This window comes from Theileria equi, chromosome 1 (genome assembly GCF_000342415.1).
Source record: "Theileria equi strain WA chromosome 1, complete sequence".
NCBI lineage: Eukaryota > Apicomplexa > Aconoidasida > Piroplasmida > Theileriidae > Theileria > Theileria equi.
In genome coordinates this window covers 53,932-68,346 of record NC_021366.1, presented here as the reverse complement: position 1 = coordinate 68,346, position 14,415 = coordinate 53,932, and the positions used below count along the sequence as shown (strand labels likewise).

Genomic DNA, 14,415 nt, shown 5'->3' with positions numbered 1-14,415 from the left:
TGAAATATATATTAAATTCAGTTGATTATTATGTAAGTACACTATACAGTGCCTTTACAAAGTGATTGATCTTGTGATCATTCAACACAGCCACACATATCCTGGAGTTACTAATAATGTACACATGATGTTCATCCTTCAACCTTTCAATAGCTTCAGGGGAGATATTTAAAAAGGCGAACATTCCTCTTTGTTTTATAATATGCTCCCAAGAACCAGGTACCTTGTTATCAACCAAAGTCTCATACAATTTTCTTCTCATAGCAATGATACGTTTTATTAAACCATCCAATTCTTCGGACCATAAACTCCGTAAATCAGGGGTACTCATGATTCGGTAGGCGATTTCAGCGCCGTGTCTAGTGGGAGAGCCGTAACAAGACCTTGCCAATCTGACCATATTGGAATTAATAATTTTCTTCATCTCATCATCCTCCTTTTTCATGACCTAAACGTAAAGATATGTTTCGTATCAACTAACAAGATGTAAAACACCCAGTCTAGCACTGAAAATTCCCATAATCTTGGAGAAAGATTGAGCAACAAAAACATCAATATTCGCCTCTGCAAACAACCTAACTGGATAGGCATCTTCAACTAATTCACCGGAGGCGAATCCTTGGTATGCACAATCCAGAAATGGGATTAGTTCCTTTTTTTTAATAATTTCAAGAATCTGAATCCATTGCTCATGATTTGGATCAACTCCAGTAGGATTATGAGCGGAAACCTAAATACAAGAAAAAGTAAAATGACAGAATATATACCTGGAGCATGATAATGTCTCCCTTGTTGTACGAATTTAATGATTGTACAAGCCCGTCAATATCTAAAACCCCCGTTTTATAATCAAAATATGTGTATTCTCCATATTCTAAACCCAGACCAGTTGCTATTGTCTTGTATGCTACCCAGCAGGGATTGCTAGCGTAAAATTTCTGTGTAATGAATGTATATATCGACTATGTGATATTTATACCTACCCTTGCATATGGAATGTTCTTTTTAATTAGTAGAAGTCCCAAAAATAATGCATTTGTTGCAGATGCAGTATGAATCGACAAAATTCTGTTGCATAACTTCGCAAAATCTTCATTATTATAACAGGGTTCGTTAAAAATTAAGTTTCTAGCTTCATTTGTAAACTTTTCGTGACCACTAAGTGGAAGATACTCCTCGAATTCATTTACATCATTTACAATGGCATTCTTAGCCCTTTTTACTGCACTTTAAAGTGATATAGATAAGAAAATCGAAAATTTAAGGAACTTACTTGAACAAAAACGGTTTACCATCAATACCCTTATATACACCAACAGTAAGATCAACTTTGTCCGGATGAGGATCATTCTTTGCTAATTCCGCAGGTCCAAAGATGAGATCAGGCGGTTTAAATTCTAAATGTTCAAAAACTGACATTTTAGTACTAAGGAAAGTAAAACAACCGCTGATCTACAAAATAATCAAAAAATTATAACTGGGTTACTGCATATAATTAAAAATAATGCATTAAATTAACTAGATTCATAGTTATCTCCCACTAAAAACAACACCAAATACACCAATCACACATACTACACCAAAACAACCTCATATAGATGAGCAATTACATAACTTCTATACCGAAGTATTTTTAAAATTGTATGTATTTATTATGTTCTTCCAATGGGAGCGAGTCAACTGTATCTGGTGTGTCTGAGGGATACGATTCAGGAACCGGATTTCCCCATTTACCTAGTAAAACAAATATATATAGACATATATACTCACCTTGCAAGAATAGCTGTTTGTATGTAGCATTTCCTACGGGCCATCTAACATAGTCTCCAAAGTTCCACTTGAAATGCCCCTTTGCAAGTATATCCTTATGGAAAACATCATCTACATCCTGATCCAACGGGAACGGATCTTCTCCATCCGGTAAAGCGAATAAAACACGTACTAACATGAAAATTTGATCACATTCACCACATCTGTAAAGAAACCCTTCACGACACCTAAACCAAAGAGGGACATGTTCGTGGTCTCCAGCGCCACCAGTACAACCAACAATTCTACATTATCACGTTTATGAATATAAGCACGTACCTTTCTGTTAGTACCGACGGAACAAGCACCGGGTTTTTGACAGTTCCAAATGGTCCGACGAATGGTGAACTTTTAAGGTACTCGTAGAGCTCTAAGAGTCCAAGCATGTGTTCTGAAGGTTCCGAAACAACTTGCATACCTAAATCTCTGGCAATTTGTTTGTATGACTTATGCGGTAGAGACTCCGTGTCCATCAAGGTAGATTCCCCGCGTATACGCCAATACCAATAGCTACCAAAGTAGTCCATCAACCCTGGATCAGTTTTCATGAGAGTATCTACATCTTTTGGCATAGTATCCAGAGGTAGCTCGAAATCATGAGGTTCCGGGGTGGTATAATGAATATAACCCCTAACACTGTTTAATAACGCATAATTAGCGGACATTTTGTGAAGATTTTTACTTATTCCCAAAACTGTAGAGAAACTGTTATTGCTACAATGTTCATGCTGGGTGTGAAACCTAGAAATGTTGATAAAGATTGCCGAATGGCCGAACGTGGTTTTATCAGCAATCTTGTTAATGCTGCGATGTAGTCTTTGGAAAACCATATCGAAAAATCTCAAAGACGAACTATGAAATGTCAACAATTATTCAGATTTTATAGAAAGGTTTATATACGATAATAGTCTATTGAATTAAACGAAATTAAAACGTCTATAAAAGAACAAATGTAAACATATTGAATACAATATCTATTAGCGTAAATAGAAAAGACAAGTATCCATATACGCAATTATAGATATAACTAAGAACGTCAGTGCACTGATGGGGAGGTCGTCATATCCAAAGGATATGTTTCGCTTTAATCATAATGGATGATAAGAACACTGGTTCGGGGGGGTAAGATCGTGTTAAATATATATGTTACTTCTCTAGATGTTCATAGTACACATCTGACCACGTATCTACACCTGCCATATTATCACGTTTACATTTCATCATAAATTCTATGGATACACAGTAATATATAATACACATCCAAACAGGTCCCTTTTTTCACAATATTCTGACCTATCCCCCGGAAATAGCCCATCACGATCCTCAGAGCAAACTATTGGTATGTCATCACATTTTCCATATATCGAACCATAGCTATAGATACAGAAGATCAGACATATACAACCAACATGGTCTCCGCTCAAGACAGTGGTGACCCTAAAAAACGCCACAAACAGCGTCCTACAGGTGCGGATTTAGATATTTGCAAACGATAGACTAATACAGAAAAGAAAATCAAACACGTTATGAAACCGCCAGTAGTTCTTACACCCGCAAGGGTGATAGAAGAGTTTAAAAAAGGCAACTTAACAAAGTTCGAAGCAACGGAAGCCGTTATACGATATCGCATAAATACAATGCTTCCTCACAAGTCAGATGGTACACATGTAGATAAAGAAGGAAATGTAATAATTCCCAAGGGATATGATTTCGGTCCTGGTAAAGACTCTAAAGGTCGACTATTCAAAAGAGGAGGCCTCACCAGAATAGAGCGTGAGATACTTGCGTACCAAAAAAGCACACACCATCTTATTCCCAGAGCAGCTTTTGCTAGAATCGTACGCGAAATTGCACAAGGATGGTACAAGGGAGAAGGGCAGATAAAGTTCACTGTTGAGGCCCTCTCCGCACTCCAAACTGCTACAGAGGATGAAATTACAAAAATATTAGAAATTTCTACTGCGTGTTCATATCACGCCAAAAGAATCACACTGAAAATAGATGACATGAGATTAGCAAGGTTCTGTAGGGGTAGACAAGAGTATGAATCTTTCAATATTATGAGATAGCTTTTTATTCAACATGGGCATCAAATCCGCCTATCCCCGAAATGCCATTATTATCTGTCTAAATCTTGTAGTGAATCAAATTCATCCATTTAACTTGTTACCTAAAGTCTGAGTATATATCATAATATAACCATGTAATTTGATCCTTCTGGTTCTAATCTGTACCTTGGTGGAAGGACAGTGTGACGTGAGGATCACCGTACTCAGCGTGCTACACATAATAAAAACGGGTACAGTGGCGGTAAACCAAAGGTTTCTATTATATTATTGAATTCTAATCACAAACGGTAATTTAATAGTCCTAGTTATGCATTAGTTTCTAATAGAATAAATCACATGTTTGATAACACGGACGTCGGTTATATAGCCTGTAAATTCTTCAAAGATGTACAGTCTATGGTTTCTATGTAAGCACTAAAGACGACTGGATATTACGGGCAGAAATCCATAGATATTACTATGGATCCGACACGTGAAGCTCCATAGGCAGTGTTATACCGAGATAGCTCATCCCCCAAGAATTTTAGACGAATATTTGAAGTAACACTGCTTATACTGTTTCTTAAACAATTTACTCTGTCATTTGTGCTTATATAATGGTGTCATTCTCAGAAACACTGTACTGTGCAACATCATAATATACTAACAATCCACAAGGGTTAACATTAAACAGAAATTAATCAATAAGATGGAAAATTCATCTATAAACGTTCGCAGTGGCTTTGGTAAGAATTCTTGTAATAGCTAGACACCCCATCCGGGAAGGAATAGTATAACCTTCCCTTATCCGGAGCCGTTAGTTTGTTCTTTAATATCTGGCTACGTATCCACAAGGATTTTTAATTAGAGCTATACTAGTGTCTGTACTGTGCTCTTGAAAATTTTAGACAATGACAACCCTTAAGGACTTTTCCCTTTCAGAAGATGACTTCCAGAGATATCCTCATTTTCACAGGCCAGGACTCAACTTTGTTGATATAAACCCCCTGTTTAGAGAAACGGAAAAGTTTAAACAAACGATAACTACTATTGCTGATCATTTAAAGGAAAAGCATGGTGATAATATTGAGATATTGGCCCTTGTGGATGCAAAAGGCTTCGTGGTAGGCGCTGCAGTGGCATTAGAAATGGGACTTCCATTCGTACTTTTGAGAAAGGGAGAGAAACTTCCAGGTTCCCTTTTGTCTGTATCTTATGTTTACAATTATGGCAAGTCCCTTTTGGAAGCACAAGATGATGCCATAAAACCTGGTCAAAAGGTCGTAATCATAGATGATGTTGTAGGTAGTGGTGGAACTATGGAGGCAGCCTGCAATCTAGTTAGAAAGATGGAAGGAAATATTCTAGAGGCTGCCTGTGTCATTGAACTTCCTAGCTTAAATGGAAGAGCCAAATTTGGTGATGTTCCATTATTTAGTGTAGTACAACTCGGAAAACCTGAGTTAGAAAAGGAGTTATAATCTTTAAAATGCTAATTAACATATAAATGACCTGAAAAGTTTTCAGGTATATGTAAGCACTAGTGATACATGCAATTTTTGCTGCATAAATTCTTTAGTACTTCAAGAATGACATCTATCTAGGTTTTGTGTCATACTTTTACAATGTCCCTTAGGGAGTCCTTTGTGGCAGTTTTCTTGTACGTTGGTTTGTACGAGTAGGGTTATACAACTTAACATTCTTACTTTATTCTACTTTCGTGGAAAACTAGCATAATTGGAGTACAAGTTTGTCTATATTGTATATAGCTCTTTATATATTTTTGGTACAGTAAACGATCATTTACAGTACATTAAACATATGTGATAATGCTGTATTTTATCTGACAATAACTACAATCTACTATCTCCTCAGTCCTGCATGTTCTAATGAGAGGATCACATTTCATTAACAAGTAAATAAAAAAGAGGTAGCAGAACGTGTTGTTATATCAGCTTACCAATAGTTTGTTATTATTGGATAAGTTAATTATCCTTGACAACAAATTTGTGTTATCAATACTATACTCGGTTTTTTTTCACTAGAATCTTGGTATTCTTTCATTCCAAATACACATATTCCGAACCATTTTATCAACCATAGTAGATAATGGGTAGTTGTAAAATGGGAAGGGTGCACAAAGAGAGTTCCCTGACACCCGGTCGGAGAACATCTGACTAGTAAGTACCAGATTTAGTACATGAACATAGAATTATTGTACTAAATTATTCTCGTTAAATAAATGGCACTAGGCCAGCATTATACAACCTAAAGTTTTGCCTCAATGGCCCTGACCTTGGATCTTGCATCCTCGGACAACAACAAACCTAACCTTGAGATGATATCAACAGCCAAAACATCACCAATCTTAGCTGAGACTTCTGGATGATAGCCCTTGAAGTAACCATACAAGTAGCCACCCAAGTGGAAGGTGCCAATACCAGTAAGATCAACGACCTCACCAAGCTCAGGAGGAGCAAAGTCAAATCTCTTGCCGTGCTCGAAAACAACTGCACCCTTTGAGTCCAATTGAACGACAACCAATTCAAACTTGCTATCAGCAGTACCAGTGCAAAGAGTAGCCAAGTGAGCGTAAAGTTGTTCAGAGTCCTCAAGACCGTAGAACTTCTTGAAGTCCTTCTCGTTACCAGACAAAACAGCAGTGGCCTCAACAACAGGCTTGATACGATCGTAAAACTTGGTAACGCAGCTCACACTAGCCAAGTTGAACATGAGCTTCACACCCCTCTTCAAAACCTCATCGACAAGTCTGGTGGCACTGGGCAAGTGCTCGTCACAGAACTGGAAGGCAGAGATGAAGAAGTAGTCAAAGTTTCCAACAATTGAGTAGTCAACTTGATCAGGGTCAATTTCACGGGAAGCACCGCTAACGGGGAGAACAACACGCTTAGCATCGCTGGAAACCAAGATGTAGTTGTAGGTACTCCTACCACCCTTCTTGACCAAACAGTGATCCTTCACGTTGTACTCCTTTAGTCCAGCGGAAATCATAGCACCCTTCTCATCATCAGCATACTGACCAAAAAGAGAGACGTCGCTGCCCAAAAAGCCCATGCCCCTTGCGACATTAGACATACCAGCAGGACAAGTAAACACAACCTCAACGTCCTTAAGAACAGCCTCAAGAGCCTCAGGGCTCAAAACCACAGTGGAACCCTTCTCCAAATTGTGCTTTGCCAAGACCTCATCAGAGACGAAGGCGTACAAATTGACGACTGGGTCGGCCAAACAGAGAACGGTACTATCCTTGTGAGCAGCTGCCATCTTCAACCAAATACACCGAGAATGCTAACTAAATTGGGAGTTTTGACTTTCAATACCACGAATATAAGAATATACTCGATGAGAACGTAGAAGGCTCAGATAGAGGGAGAATAGGTATATGGGGTCCAGGAATGAGGACCGACAACAGACCCGCATGGAAGTACACAAGCTTATAGACGAATGAAACCAGAAACCTGAGGGTAAAAGTCTAATCTAGTAACTGGAAATGAGGCTATGGAGGTGCAGAACATATACCACCAAATGTCACACTGAACACTCCCTCAGGAGACAATATAGACACCCTACCCAGCCCCTACGATTATTTCGGAGTATTAATGATACATTAGACCAATAGGCAACGTGTAGAATCCGTACCAGATCACGCACCAGTACCAAGACACCGGACTTCATTCCCAGTCTGGATTCCACCCTCCAGATGCCATGACTAAATACTCGTGCACATTGTATGCATAAATCGTTGAGGAAGATTCCATAGCACCTGGTCTTCCGAGATAAACACCCATAGACAGAATGATACGAGCATGTGGGATGTACCATACACGTGGAGGAGTGAGATTAAGATAGTAACTCACGTCTTGGTGTAGGAAACCATGTAGAGATACTTACCATAACTTATATCAAATCTTAGGGTGGAGAGATTCCCGCATAGTTTAGTGTTTTGAGCTTCATTGCAATATTTGCCAAAGAGATAATAGTGTATTTATCGTGTTTAAATGGCTATATAAGAATCAGCAACGATCATGTTGTCCAGATAATAACTTATTCTGTTTTAAATTCTTCCTTGATGGAACCTACAGCATCAGCATTTCTATGTTTGAACAAGGTATCAAAACCATATCCTACAACCCATACATTGGGAAGTATACCTCCCACAAATTCAGGATCACCATATACGTTTTCTGGTAAGTTTTTGGTGAATAATACGCAAACTTTGTAATCAATAGCCTTTACCTTTGCTTTTGCTTGTTCAATAAATTTTACGGTAGTGACGCCCTGTTCCAACAAATCATCAAAAATAAGAACTCTTTTCCCATTGTATTTGGACTCATCAAATTCTAATTCTACTTGCTTGTTTTTGTCTGCTTTAGTATCAGAGCCATAGAATGAAAATTTAACTGTTATCATGCTGAGAGGGAAGTTCAATAAAGGAATAATTTTCCCCAAGAAAAGAACAACACCTTCTGTAAATCCAACACAACATACTGGCTTTGTTTCATGCCTATACTCATTATTCAGTTGTTGAGCGACTCTATAAATCATATTGTCTACCTCTGGCGCCTCATGGAAAATTTCATCAAAGACTTCTCTCTTCCTCTCACCATCAAAAATCCTCGCAAATAAGGACTCCAACTCAATCAGGTATTTATCCTTATTAAAGCTAACTGCTACCAGATGTTCTTCAATAACAGATTTCTTTATGTCAAGGTGCTTGAGAAGATTATCCAATTTAGAAAATAGATCATGCAACAGAGATATTATCTCTTTATAATCATCAAATGTCAACCAAAAACCGGAAGAGTGATGTGTCAATACCTTACTGGCCACGTTTCCTGCTGATTCGAGCGAATCCTTGTCGAACAACACTTCGCCAAGATCATACATGCTCTTCAAATCATTAACTACAAAATCTCCAAATTCAGCAAGACTACAAAGTGTTTCTACAAACCAATTTGTTTTAGTTTTAGAGAAAGTAGCTGTATTAAATAGCTCAAGTTTCTTTGCCAGAAAATCTTGCGCAGGTGGCGAATTGCTATCAATGAACGGACCTTTATGAACATCAACGAATGACCCCAAGGAGTCATTATTATTAACCATCTCTACATATCTTCTATCAAACGTTACCTTTTCTAGGAGAGCGGCAAGGGTAGTGTAATACGAACCAAACCTATAACCAAGGGTGGTAACTTCTGGAGTTTTAAGTTGGAACAAGTATTTATTATCAAGAGCCAGATCTCTAAGGGTGTTTCTATGTCCATACAACTTCTTAATCACCCACTCGTTTGTCTGTTTAACCAAAAGTTTATTTGTAAGACTGACAATACAACTCTCTTTTATGATATCCACGACTTTGGCTTCATCAGCCGAGGTTAAAATCTTTTTTAGAGATACTATGAAATCCTTATAATGTGGGTTTGGTACTCCCGTTGCAAGACTTTTAATCTTTCCAGTAATGGATTCGTAGACATTTTCGTTTATTTGGTTTGATAAGTAAGCCCATTCAACGTAAGCCACTAATACGGTGGCCCAATGGGTATTTGTTGTTCCTATAGCGAGAGTCGGAATGAGACTCATTATTAAAGTATCATAAACCTAGTCAAAGCAGCGTATGAGATAAGTTGTTACCGATCAACGGTTCCTAGTATATCCTAAACTACAAGATACGATACCAAAAATTCAGATGGAAAAATTCCAATGTATGAATATTTTGGTGTAGAAGACTCTTCCGCAAATTAGGGAATGCAGGATTCCTGTGCAAATGGGGACTCTAAGAGCGTCCAATTGGACAATTTCCTATTTATATCATAAATCTGCATAATTTTAATTAACCCCAAGTCCTCCAATAATCGCCATGTACCGATAACCAAGGAGTAACACCTCCTGCCGACGGGGAGTATAGAAGTAACATAGATACAAACTAATACATCGTCCATAGAAGAAATTAACATAAAACTTAGAGTGTTGCTATTCTATAAGTCGTATACGAGTTTCAAAGCTTCTGCGACACCCCCGTCATCACAAGTCTTGTTTAACACCCACTGGGCGTGTTCTTTTACTTCATTAGGTGCATTTCCGATTGCAAATGAGATTCCAGCCATACTCATTATTTCTATATCATTGTATCCATCGCCTATGAATCCAAAATTGTCAGCCGGGATATCATAGTGTTCTAAAAATTTTGTTACTCCAGATGCCTTTGTAACACCGGATGGATTCAGCGTATAAAGCCAGTCAGCTTTCGCTAGTTTCTTGTTGTAGTCTACGCCCTCTATATAATAAGGTATTTCGACGTTTTTGCTATTAATCGATATGGCGACAATGTCCATCTCTGATATCTCTTCGGCAGTCCTAACATCTGGGACAGAAAGTCCCCTAGAAGCAAGATAATCCTTCCAAAGATCATCTATCTCAATTAATGAATAGCAGGGACCTTTTGTGAAAAATATGCACTTGCTTGTGACAAAACCCTCTTCTATACATTTTAAAAACTTATGAATAAATTCCTTGGTAAAATTTACAGCATTAATCAACACACCCTCATCGTTATATACGATGGCTCCGTTGTTATAGACACCTGGGTATCCCTTGTACCCAGTTTTTTCTACAAATTCCTTTCCTAACATTCTGAATGCAAAATCAAATGACCTTGCTGTGCAAATAAAGGGTACATATCCCTTTTCTCTCACTTTGGCGAATGCTTCTGTATTTCTTTCAAATGCTTCGGAATTTTCTGTGTGGAGAGTATCATCCACATCAATTCCAAAGTATTTTGGAAGCCTTTCAGGCTTAACAAAATGTTCTTTACCGGAGACAACCATTGAATATGGTTTCTATTTCATTGTCTGTCAATTCTCTATCCAACGGAGTCACGAAGTATATCGAGTCAAGAATAGGAAACGTGTAGAACACTTGTATTAAGGCCAATGCTCCATTGGATCGAATGTAGACAGAACTATTCGGAATAACCGAATACATTGACGGATGTCACACCGACTATGGGGATGAGAATCGAAATAGAAGTTATTTTTTTGAGTTATACCAAAAACAGGAGTATAATGAAAATCACACGTTAATCTGTGAGTCATTCATTCCAACTGTACTTTGTAGAGTTAATATTGCTCTCCGTATTAGGACGCCCTCCTAAAGTTAATTTTCTACATCCTTCCAACTGGTACCATCTTCCAGACTTTCTTACATAACTAGGGAGTATCATTAAGGATCTCACGATAATCTTAGCTTTGATACTAGCTGGTATTATTGAAGGGATTTGAATGATTCGACCTTCTACCGGAACTTGTACGCATGAGCATCCCATCTAGCAGATCATGATCTTCAGAAAATTCCGTTAGTAGTTACATAAACTTTACACAATGAGGTTTCAGACCGTGTAACTAGGAACATTGAGATATATGTCGAGTCACTCTTGCACAGTAGGTACATTCTTAGGGGTTAGCTGAGTCAAAGTAATGTCCGTCAGCAAGAAGCTCTATTAGGAACCTAATGCAATAGCAGTTCCATATACCTCATGTGCTATACCATATGTAAACGATATCTAGAGGTTAAGTGACTGAAAATCAGCTATTGATAGTGATGTGCTGAGATCTTAGGGCTGGAAGATAAATCAACCATATTCCCCCGAAAAGATTGCATGTTAGTCACACACAACGAATGACACTTAAATAAAATTCATATTTATACTTTACAATCAACTAGTGATAATATGTAAACAAAGTTAATAGTATTGGTTGAGACTGATCAGTGTGTACGAACACAGGACTCAAGGGGTTAGCCTAGCAATAGTAAGGCCAGGATGGAAACTTAATACCGTTTCAGGTGTAAAATCATGGATATTTAACAGAAATGCATCGAAATAGTGCAGGGAATGATATCAAAATCATGAACACCCCAGGGAGTTACACACCCTACAACGTACCTGGTCCCGAGAGGCTGACCAGCATTATTTTCGATTGTAGATAGTCATGATGTTTAAATTGTTTGCTATATTGGCATTTATTGGCTCCAGCTCCTTTGTGAGTGCTTTGGATGTTACGCTGGACTACAATACCATTGTAAATTTTGAACATTTCAACTACTTGGGTGTGAGAAGCGGCCCCTTCTATGAGATTATTTACACACCAGTAAAGGATTTCGTCTTGACAAAGATTGTATGACATGGTTTTACCTTTTTTGAGGCTGCTGCAGGAGAATCTGCACTTGACTTTCATCTCATCTTGAACTTCACCTTGCCCTTCATTGCTTATTTCACTGTCCAACTTCCGGACGGATCCAAGAAAGTCCGATACTTTAAGAAGTGCAACGGATGGGCAGGGACTACCAAAGAGATCTATGATGGAATTTACAACAGGGACTACCCAGTAGAGCTTAACTTCTCTGACAAGGTTACCTTGGATATTAACGCAGTCGATGAAAATAAGTTCTTAACAAACGCTTCTGACGAGAACGGACACCGTATCTTCAATATTTCTCCACTAAACGGAACTTCTATCGGCAAGATTGTTGATGGCGAACACACCATCTGGGAGACCTCTTCTGGTGATGTATTTGGTTATTATTCTCTTATTTACTCTGTCGGTGACAGACCACTTTTGTGCCGTGTTCACATTGTTGATAAGGCAAGATTCAACCACAAACTCTTCATTAAAACCGATGGACAATGGGGACCAGTTAGCTTGCCATCATACATTGAGAATCTCCGCAAGTCCGCTTTCTACTCTCGTTCCCTTGACATTGCTAGCGACAAGCACGACGACGTGTCTATTGTTGAGGGTGCTAGATTCGGCGTTGACTATAAATTGTTTACCCCTAGCCTGTATCGTAACCTGGACAAGGTTCATGCTGGTGGTCAAGTTTTGTACGAGAGACAGGACAAACAACACTGTTCACATGTTGCTGTTCACTATGAGGCAGGCTTGCCTACTCATGTACATCTGATCGTTGTTTCATTCAGCAGCAGTGAAATTATCCACAACTTCTTCAAGAAGGAAGGTGATAAGTTTGTTACTGTGGCTGGAGAAAACTTCCCAGAGAACTTCAAATTTTTGTTGAATTAACAGTTTTACACACTAAAACACTACTACATTGTTGTACCAGCTGTTAAAATGCAGTCATCGAATTTCTAGAATATTCATATATCCATTATCTAGACATTACAATCTTGGCTGTTCATTTCTACCAAGTCTTGTGAAAACAGCCTCCTGTATGTACTTTAGAGAAAACTATGCAATATTCTGCATTTTGTGCGTTTGTGATCTGCGTTGGTCATCTGTCCCCGGTGGGAGAAGTTGCGATTTTAAGTTGATTCACTTTTGCAAGAAACCTTTTTCCACGAGTTTACCAATCTGTTCTCTGCGCAAACGATCCAGAAGTTGGATTCCCTTGATAAAACCACCATATACTTCAAACTCAGAAGATACCAAGATTACAATACGTCTGAACATCCAGTAAATATAGTTTCCCAATGTATGTATCTCAATCGCTTCCATAAACTTTTCAATAGTCTGAATATCTGATGGCGGTATATCCTTTTCTAAGAGTTCGGATAGGTACAAACTAGAGAATATAACCTTCCATTCATGACTCAAAGGTTTGTCATCGCGGAATTGTGGTGGTATTCCAGGAGCATACCAAATGTTTGTTTCATAGAAAAGTTTTGCGATGTCAAATCCAATATAATTGAAACCCACTGTATCGAAATCTATGAGACGGAGAGAATGCTTTGAGTCGATCACATTCTTATAATACATATCATTGTGACAGAGCCTTATGGTAGTTACGAATTCATTATTGCTACCTTCGAACTTAAGCAACAATTTTTTGTACTTATCAAGGGAATCAAAGATATCATTGAGATCCAATCCTTCCAATTTCTCATTACCCATGTTTTCCCTCACAATCGGTGACCATTTATTCAACATCTTTGTCATAAGAGGTGTTCTATCATAACCTTCTGGAGCAATCCTAGTACCATGTTTGTGAAATCTCGCGAGTAATGTTCCTATTGACGTGAAAACACTGAATCTTCTGAGTAAATCGGATTCCAGTACATCACCCTCTAGCCATTCTTGGATCATGAACTTGTCGGTCTTCTGGATTATTATGGGCCCGCATCCATGTTCACCGAGCGCTTTTAGTACAGTATACTGAGAATCAAACTCATACCAATCAGATGTATCTGTCGGTTTTAGCTTCACCAATACCCTGTTAATGGCCATGGTTCGGCTTGAATTCTCAACCTCCACTTTGAAAACATGATTTGAAAAGGGAGAAAGGTACTTCCTCACGGATAGGGAATCATTGGAGAGTTCATTCCACTGTGGAACATGATTGATACAAATCTCTTTTATTTCATTAGGCTCATTTACATCAACAAAGTAGTCAACTACTTTAGGAGTCCCTCCCTGTGAAGCCATTGTTAGAAAAGAGATTTAAATCTGTTATATATCGTAAGCGCGACACCCCACGATCGGATCATACCATGGCAAAAAACCAGAGTATATTATACTATGTGTAATGC

General features: G+C 38.3%; 9 protein-coding genes across 9 annotated transcripts; 3 read left to right on the top strand and 6 right to left on the bottom strand.

The window, feature by feature from the left end:
- Positions 1 to 28: 28 nt before the first annotated feature.
- BEWA_017760 (aspartate aminotransferase, putative) lies at positions 29 to 1,419 on the bottom strand (the record flags this gene model as incomplete). The annotated part of the gene is made up of 5 exons (XM_004828544.1): positions 29 to 448; positions 482 to 730; positions 768 to 938; positions 984 to 1,227; positions 1,274 to 1,419. The coding sequence occupies 5 exons, from the start codon at positions 1,417 to 1,419 to the stop codon at positions 29 to 31; spliced, it is 1,230 nt and encodes a 409-aa protein (XP_004828601.1).
- Positions 1,420 to 1,594: 175 nt separating this feature from the next.
- Positions 1,595 to 2,838, bottom strand: BEWA_017750 (cytochrome C oxidase, putative). The gene is made up of 3 exons (XM_004828543.1): positions 2,089 to 2,838; positions 1,771 to 2,054; positions 1,595 to 1,734 (listed from the first exon to the last, which is right to left on the bottom strand). The coding sequence occupies exons 1-3, from the start codon at positions 2,637 to 2,639 to the stop codon at positions 1,634 to 1,636; spliced, it is 936 nt and encodes a 311-aa protein (XP_004828600.1). The 5' UTR covers positions 2,640 to 2,838; the 3' UTR covers positions 1,595 to 1,633.
- Positions 2,839 to 2,876: 38 nt separating this feature from the next.
- Positions 2,877 to 3,878, top strand: BEWA_017740 (histone H3, putative; the record flags this gene model as incomplete). Its single annotated transcript, XM_004828542.1, has 4 exons — positions 2,877 to 2,931; positions 3,078 to 3,148; positions 3,184 to 3,276; positions 3,316 to 3,878. Exons 1-4 carry the CDS (start codon positions 2,903 to 2,905, stop codon positions 3,876 to 3,878), a joined length of 756 nt encoding a protein of 251 aa, XP_004828599.1. The 5' UTR covers positions 2,877 to 2,902.
- A 798-nt stretch (positions 3,879 to 4,676) lies between these two features.
- BEWA_017730 (Phosphoribosyl transferase domain containing protein) lies at positions 4,677 to 5,412 on the top strand. Its single transcript, XM_004828541.1, has one exon. It carries the CDS (start codon positions 4,769 to 4,771, stop codon positions 5,336 to 5,338), a length of 570 nt encoding a protein of 189 aa, XP_004828598.1. The 5' UTR covers positions 4,677 to 4,768; the 3' UTR covers positions 5,339 to 5,412.
- Positions 5,413 to 6,092: 680 nt separating this feature from the next.
- Positions 6,093 to 7,142, bottom strand: BEWA_017720 (kinase, pfkB family member protein; the record flags this gene model as incomplete). The annotated part of the gene is made up of 1 exon (XM_004828540.1): positions 6,093 to 7,142. One exon carries the CDS (start codon positions 7,140 to 7,142, stop codon positions 6,126 to 6,128), a length of 1,017 nt encoding a protein of 338 aa, XP_004828597.1. The 3' UTR covers positions 6,093 to 6,125.
- A 780-nt stretch (positions 7,143 to 7,922) lies between these two features.
- On the bottom strand, positions 7,923 to 9,455 carry BEWA_017710 (hypothetical protein; the record flags this gene model as incomplete). The annotated part of the gene is made up of 1 exon (XM_004828539.1): positions 7,923 to 9,455. The coding sequence occupies one exon, from the start codon at positions 9,453 to 9,455 to the stop codon at positions 7,923 to 7,925; it is 1,533 nt and encodes a 510-aa protein (XP_004828596.1).
- Positions 9,456 to 9,822: 367 nt separating this feature from the next.
- Positions 9,823 to 10,849, bottom strand: BEWA_017700 (haloacid dehalogenase-like hydrolase family member protein). The gene has a single exon (XM_004828538.1). It carries the CDS (start codon positions 10,697 to 10,699, stop codon positions 9,851 to 9,853), a length of 849 nt encoding a protein of 282 aa, XP_004828595.1. The 5' UTR covers positions 10,700 to 10,849; the 3' UTR covers positions 9,823 to 9,850.
- Positions 10,850 to 11,863: 1,014 nt separating this feature from the next.
- BEWA_017690 (signal peptide-containing protein) lies at positions 11,864 to 12,952 on the top strand (the record flags this gene model as incomplete). Its single annotated transcript, XM_004828537.1, has 2 exons — positions 11,864 to 12,046; positions 12,074 to 12,952. The coding sequence occupies 2 exons, from the start codon at positions 11,864 to 11,866 to the stop codon at positions 12,950 to 12,952; spliced, it is 1,062 nt and encodes a 353-aa protein (XP_004828594.1).
- Positions 12,953 to 13,201: 249 nt separating this feature from the next.
- BEWA_017680 (choline/ethanolamine kinase, putative) lies at positions 13,202 to 14,311 on the bottom strand (the record flags this gene model as incomplete). Its single annotated transcript, XM_004828536.1, has 1 exon — positions 13,202 to 14,311. One exon carries the CDS (start codon positions 14,309 to 14,311, stop codon positions 13,202 to 13,204), a length of 1,110 nt encoding a protein of 369 aa, XP_004828593.1.
- Positions 14,312 to 14,415: the final 104 nt, after the last annotated feature.

Excerpts from the sequence above, each read along its gene's own strand:
- BEWA_017730 (XM_004828541.1), top strand. The coding sequence starts at position 4,769 with ATGACAACCCTTAAGGACTTTTCCCTTTCAGAAGATGACTTCCAGAGA.
- BEWA_017750 (XM_004828543.1), bottom strand. The coding sequence starts at position 2,639 with ATGGTTTTCCAAAGACTACATCGCAGCATTAACAAGATTGCTGATAAA. Across the intron at positions 2,055-2,088 it reads CCGTCGGTACTAACAGAAAG|AATTGTTGGTTGTACTGGTG; the intron begins GTACGTGCTTAT and ends GTGATAATGTAG. Across the intron at positions 1,735-1,770 it reads CAAACAGCTATTCTTGCAAG|GTAAATGGGGAAATCCGGTT; the intron begins GTGAGTATATAT and ends TTGTTTTACTAG.
- BEWA_017700 (XM_004828538.1), bottom strand. The coding sequence starts at position 10,699 with ATGGTTGTCTCCGGTAAAGAACATTTTGTTAAGCCTGAAAGGCTTCCA.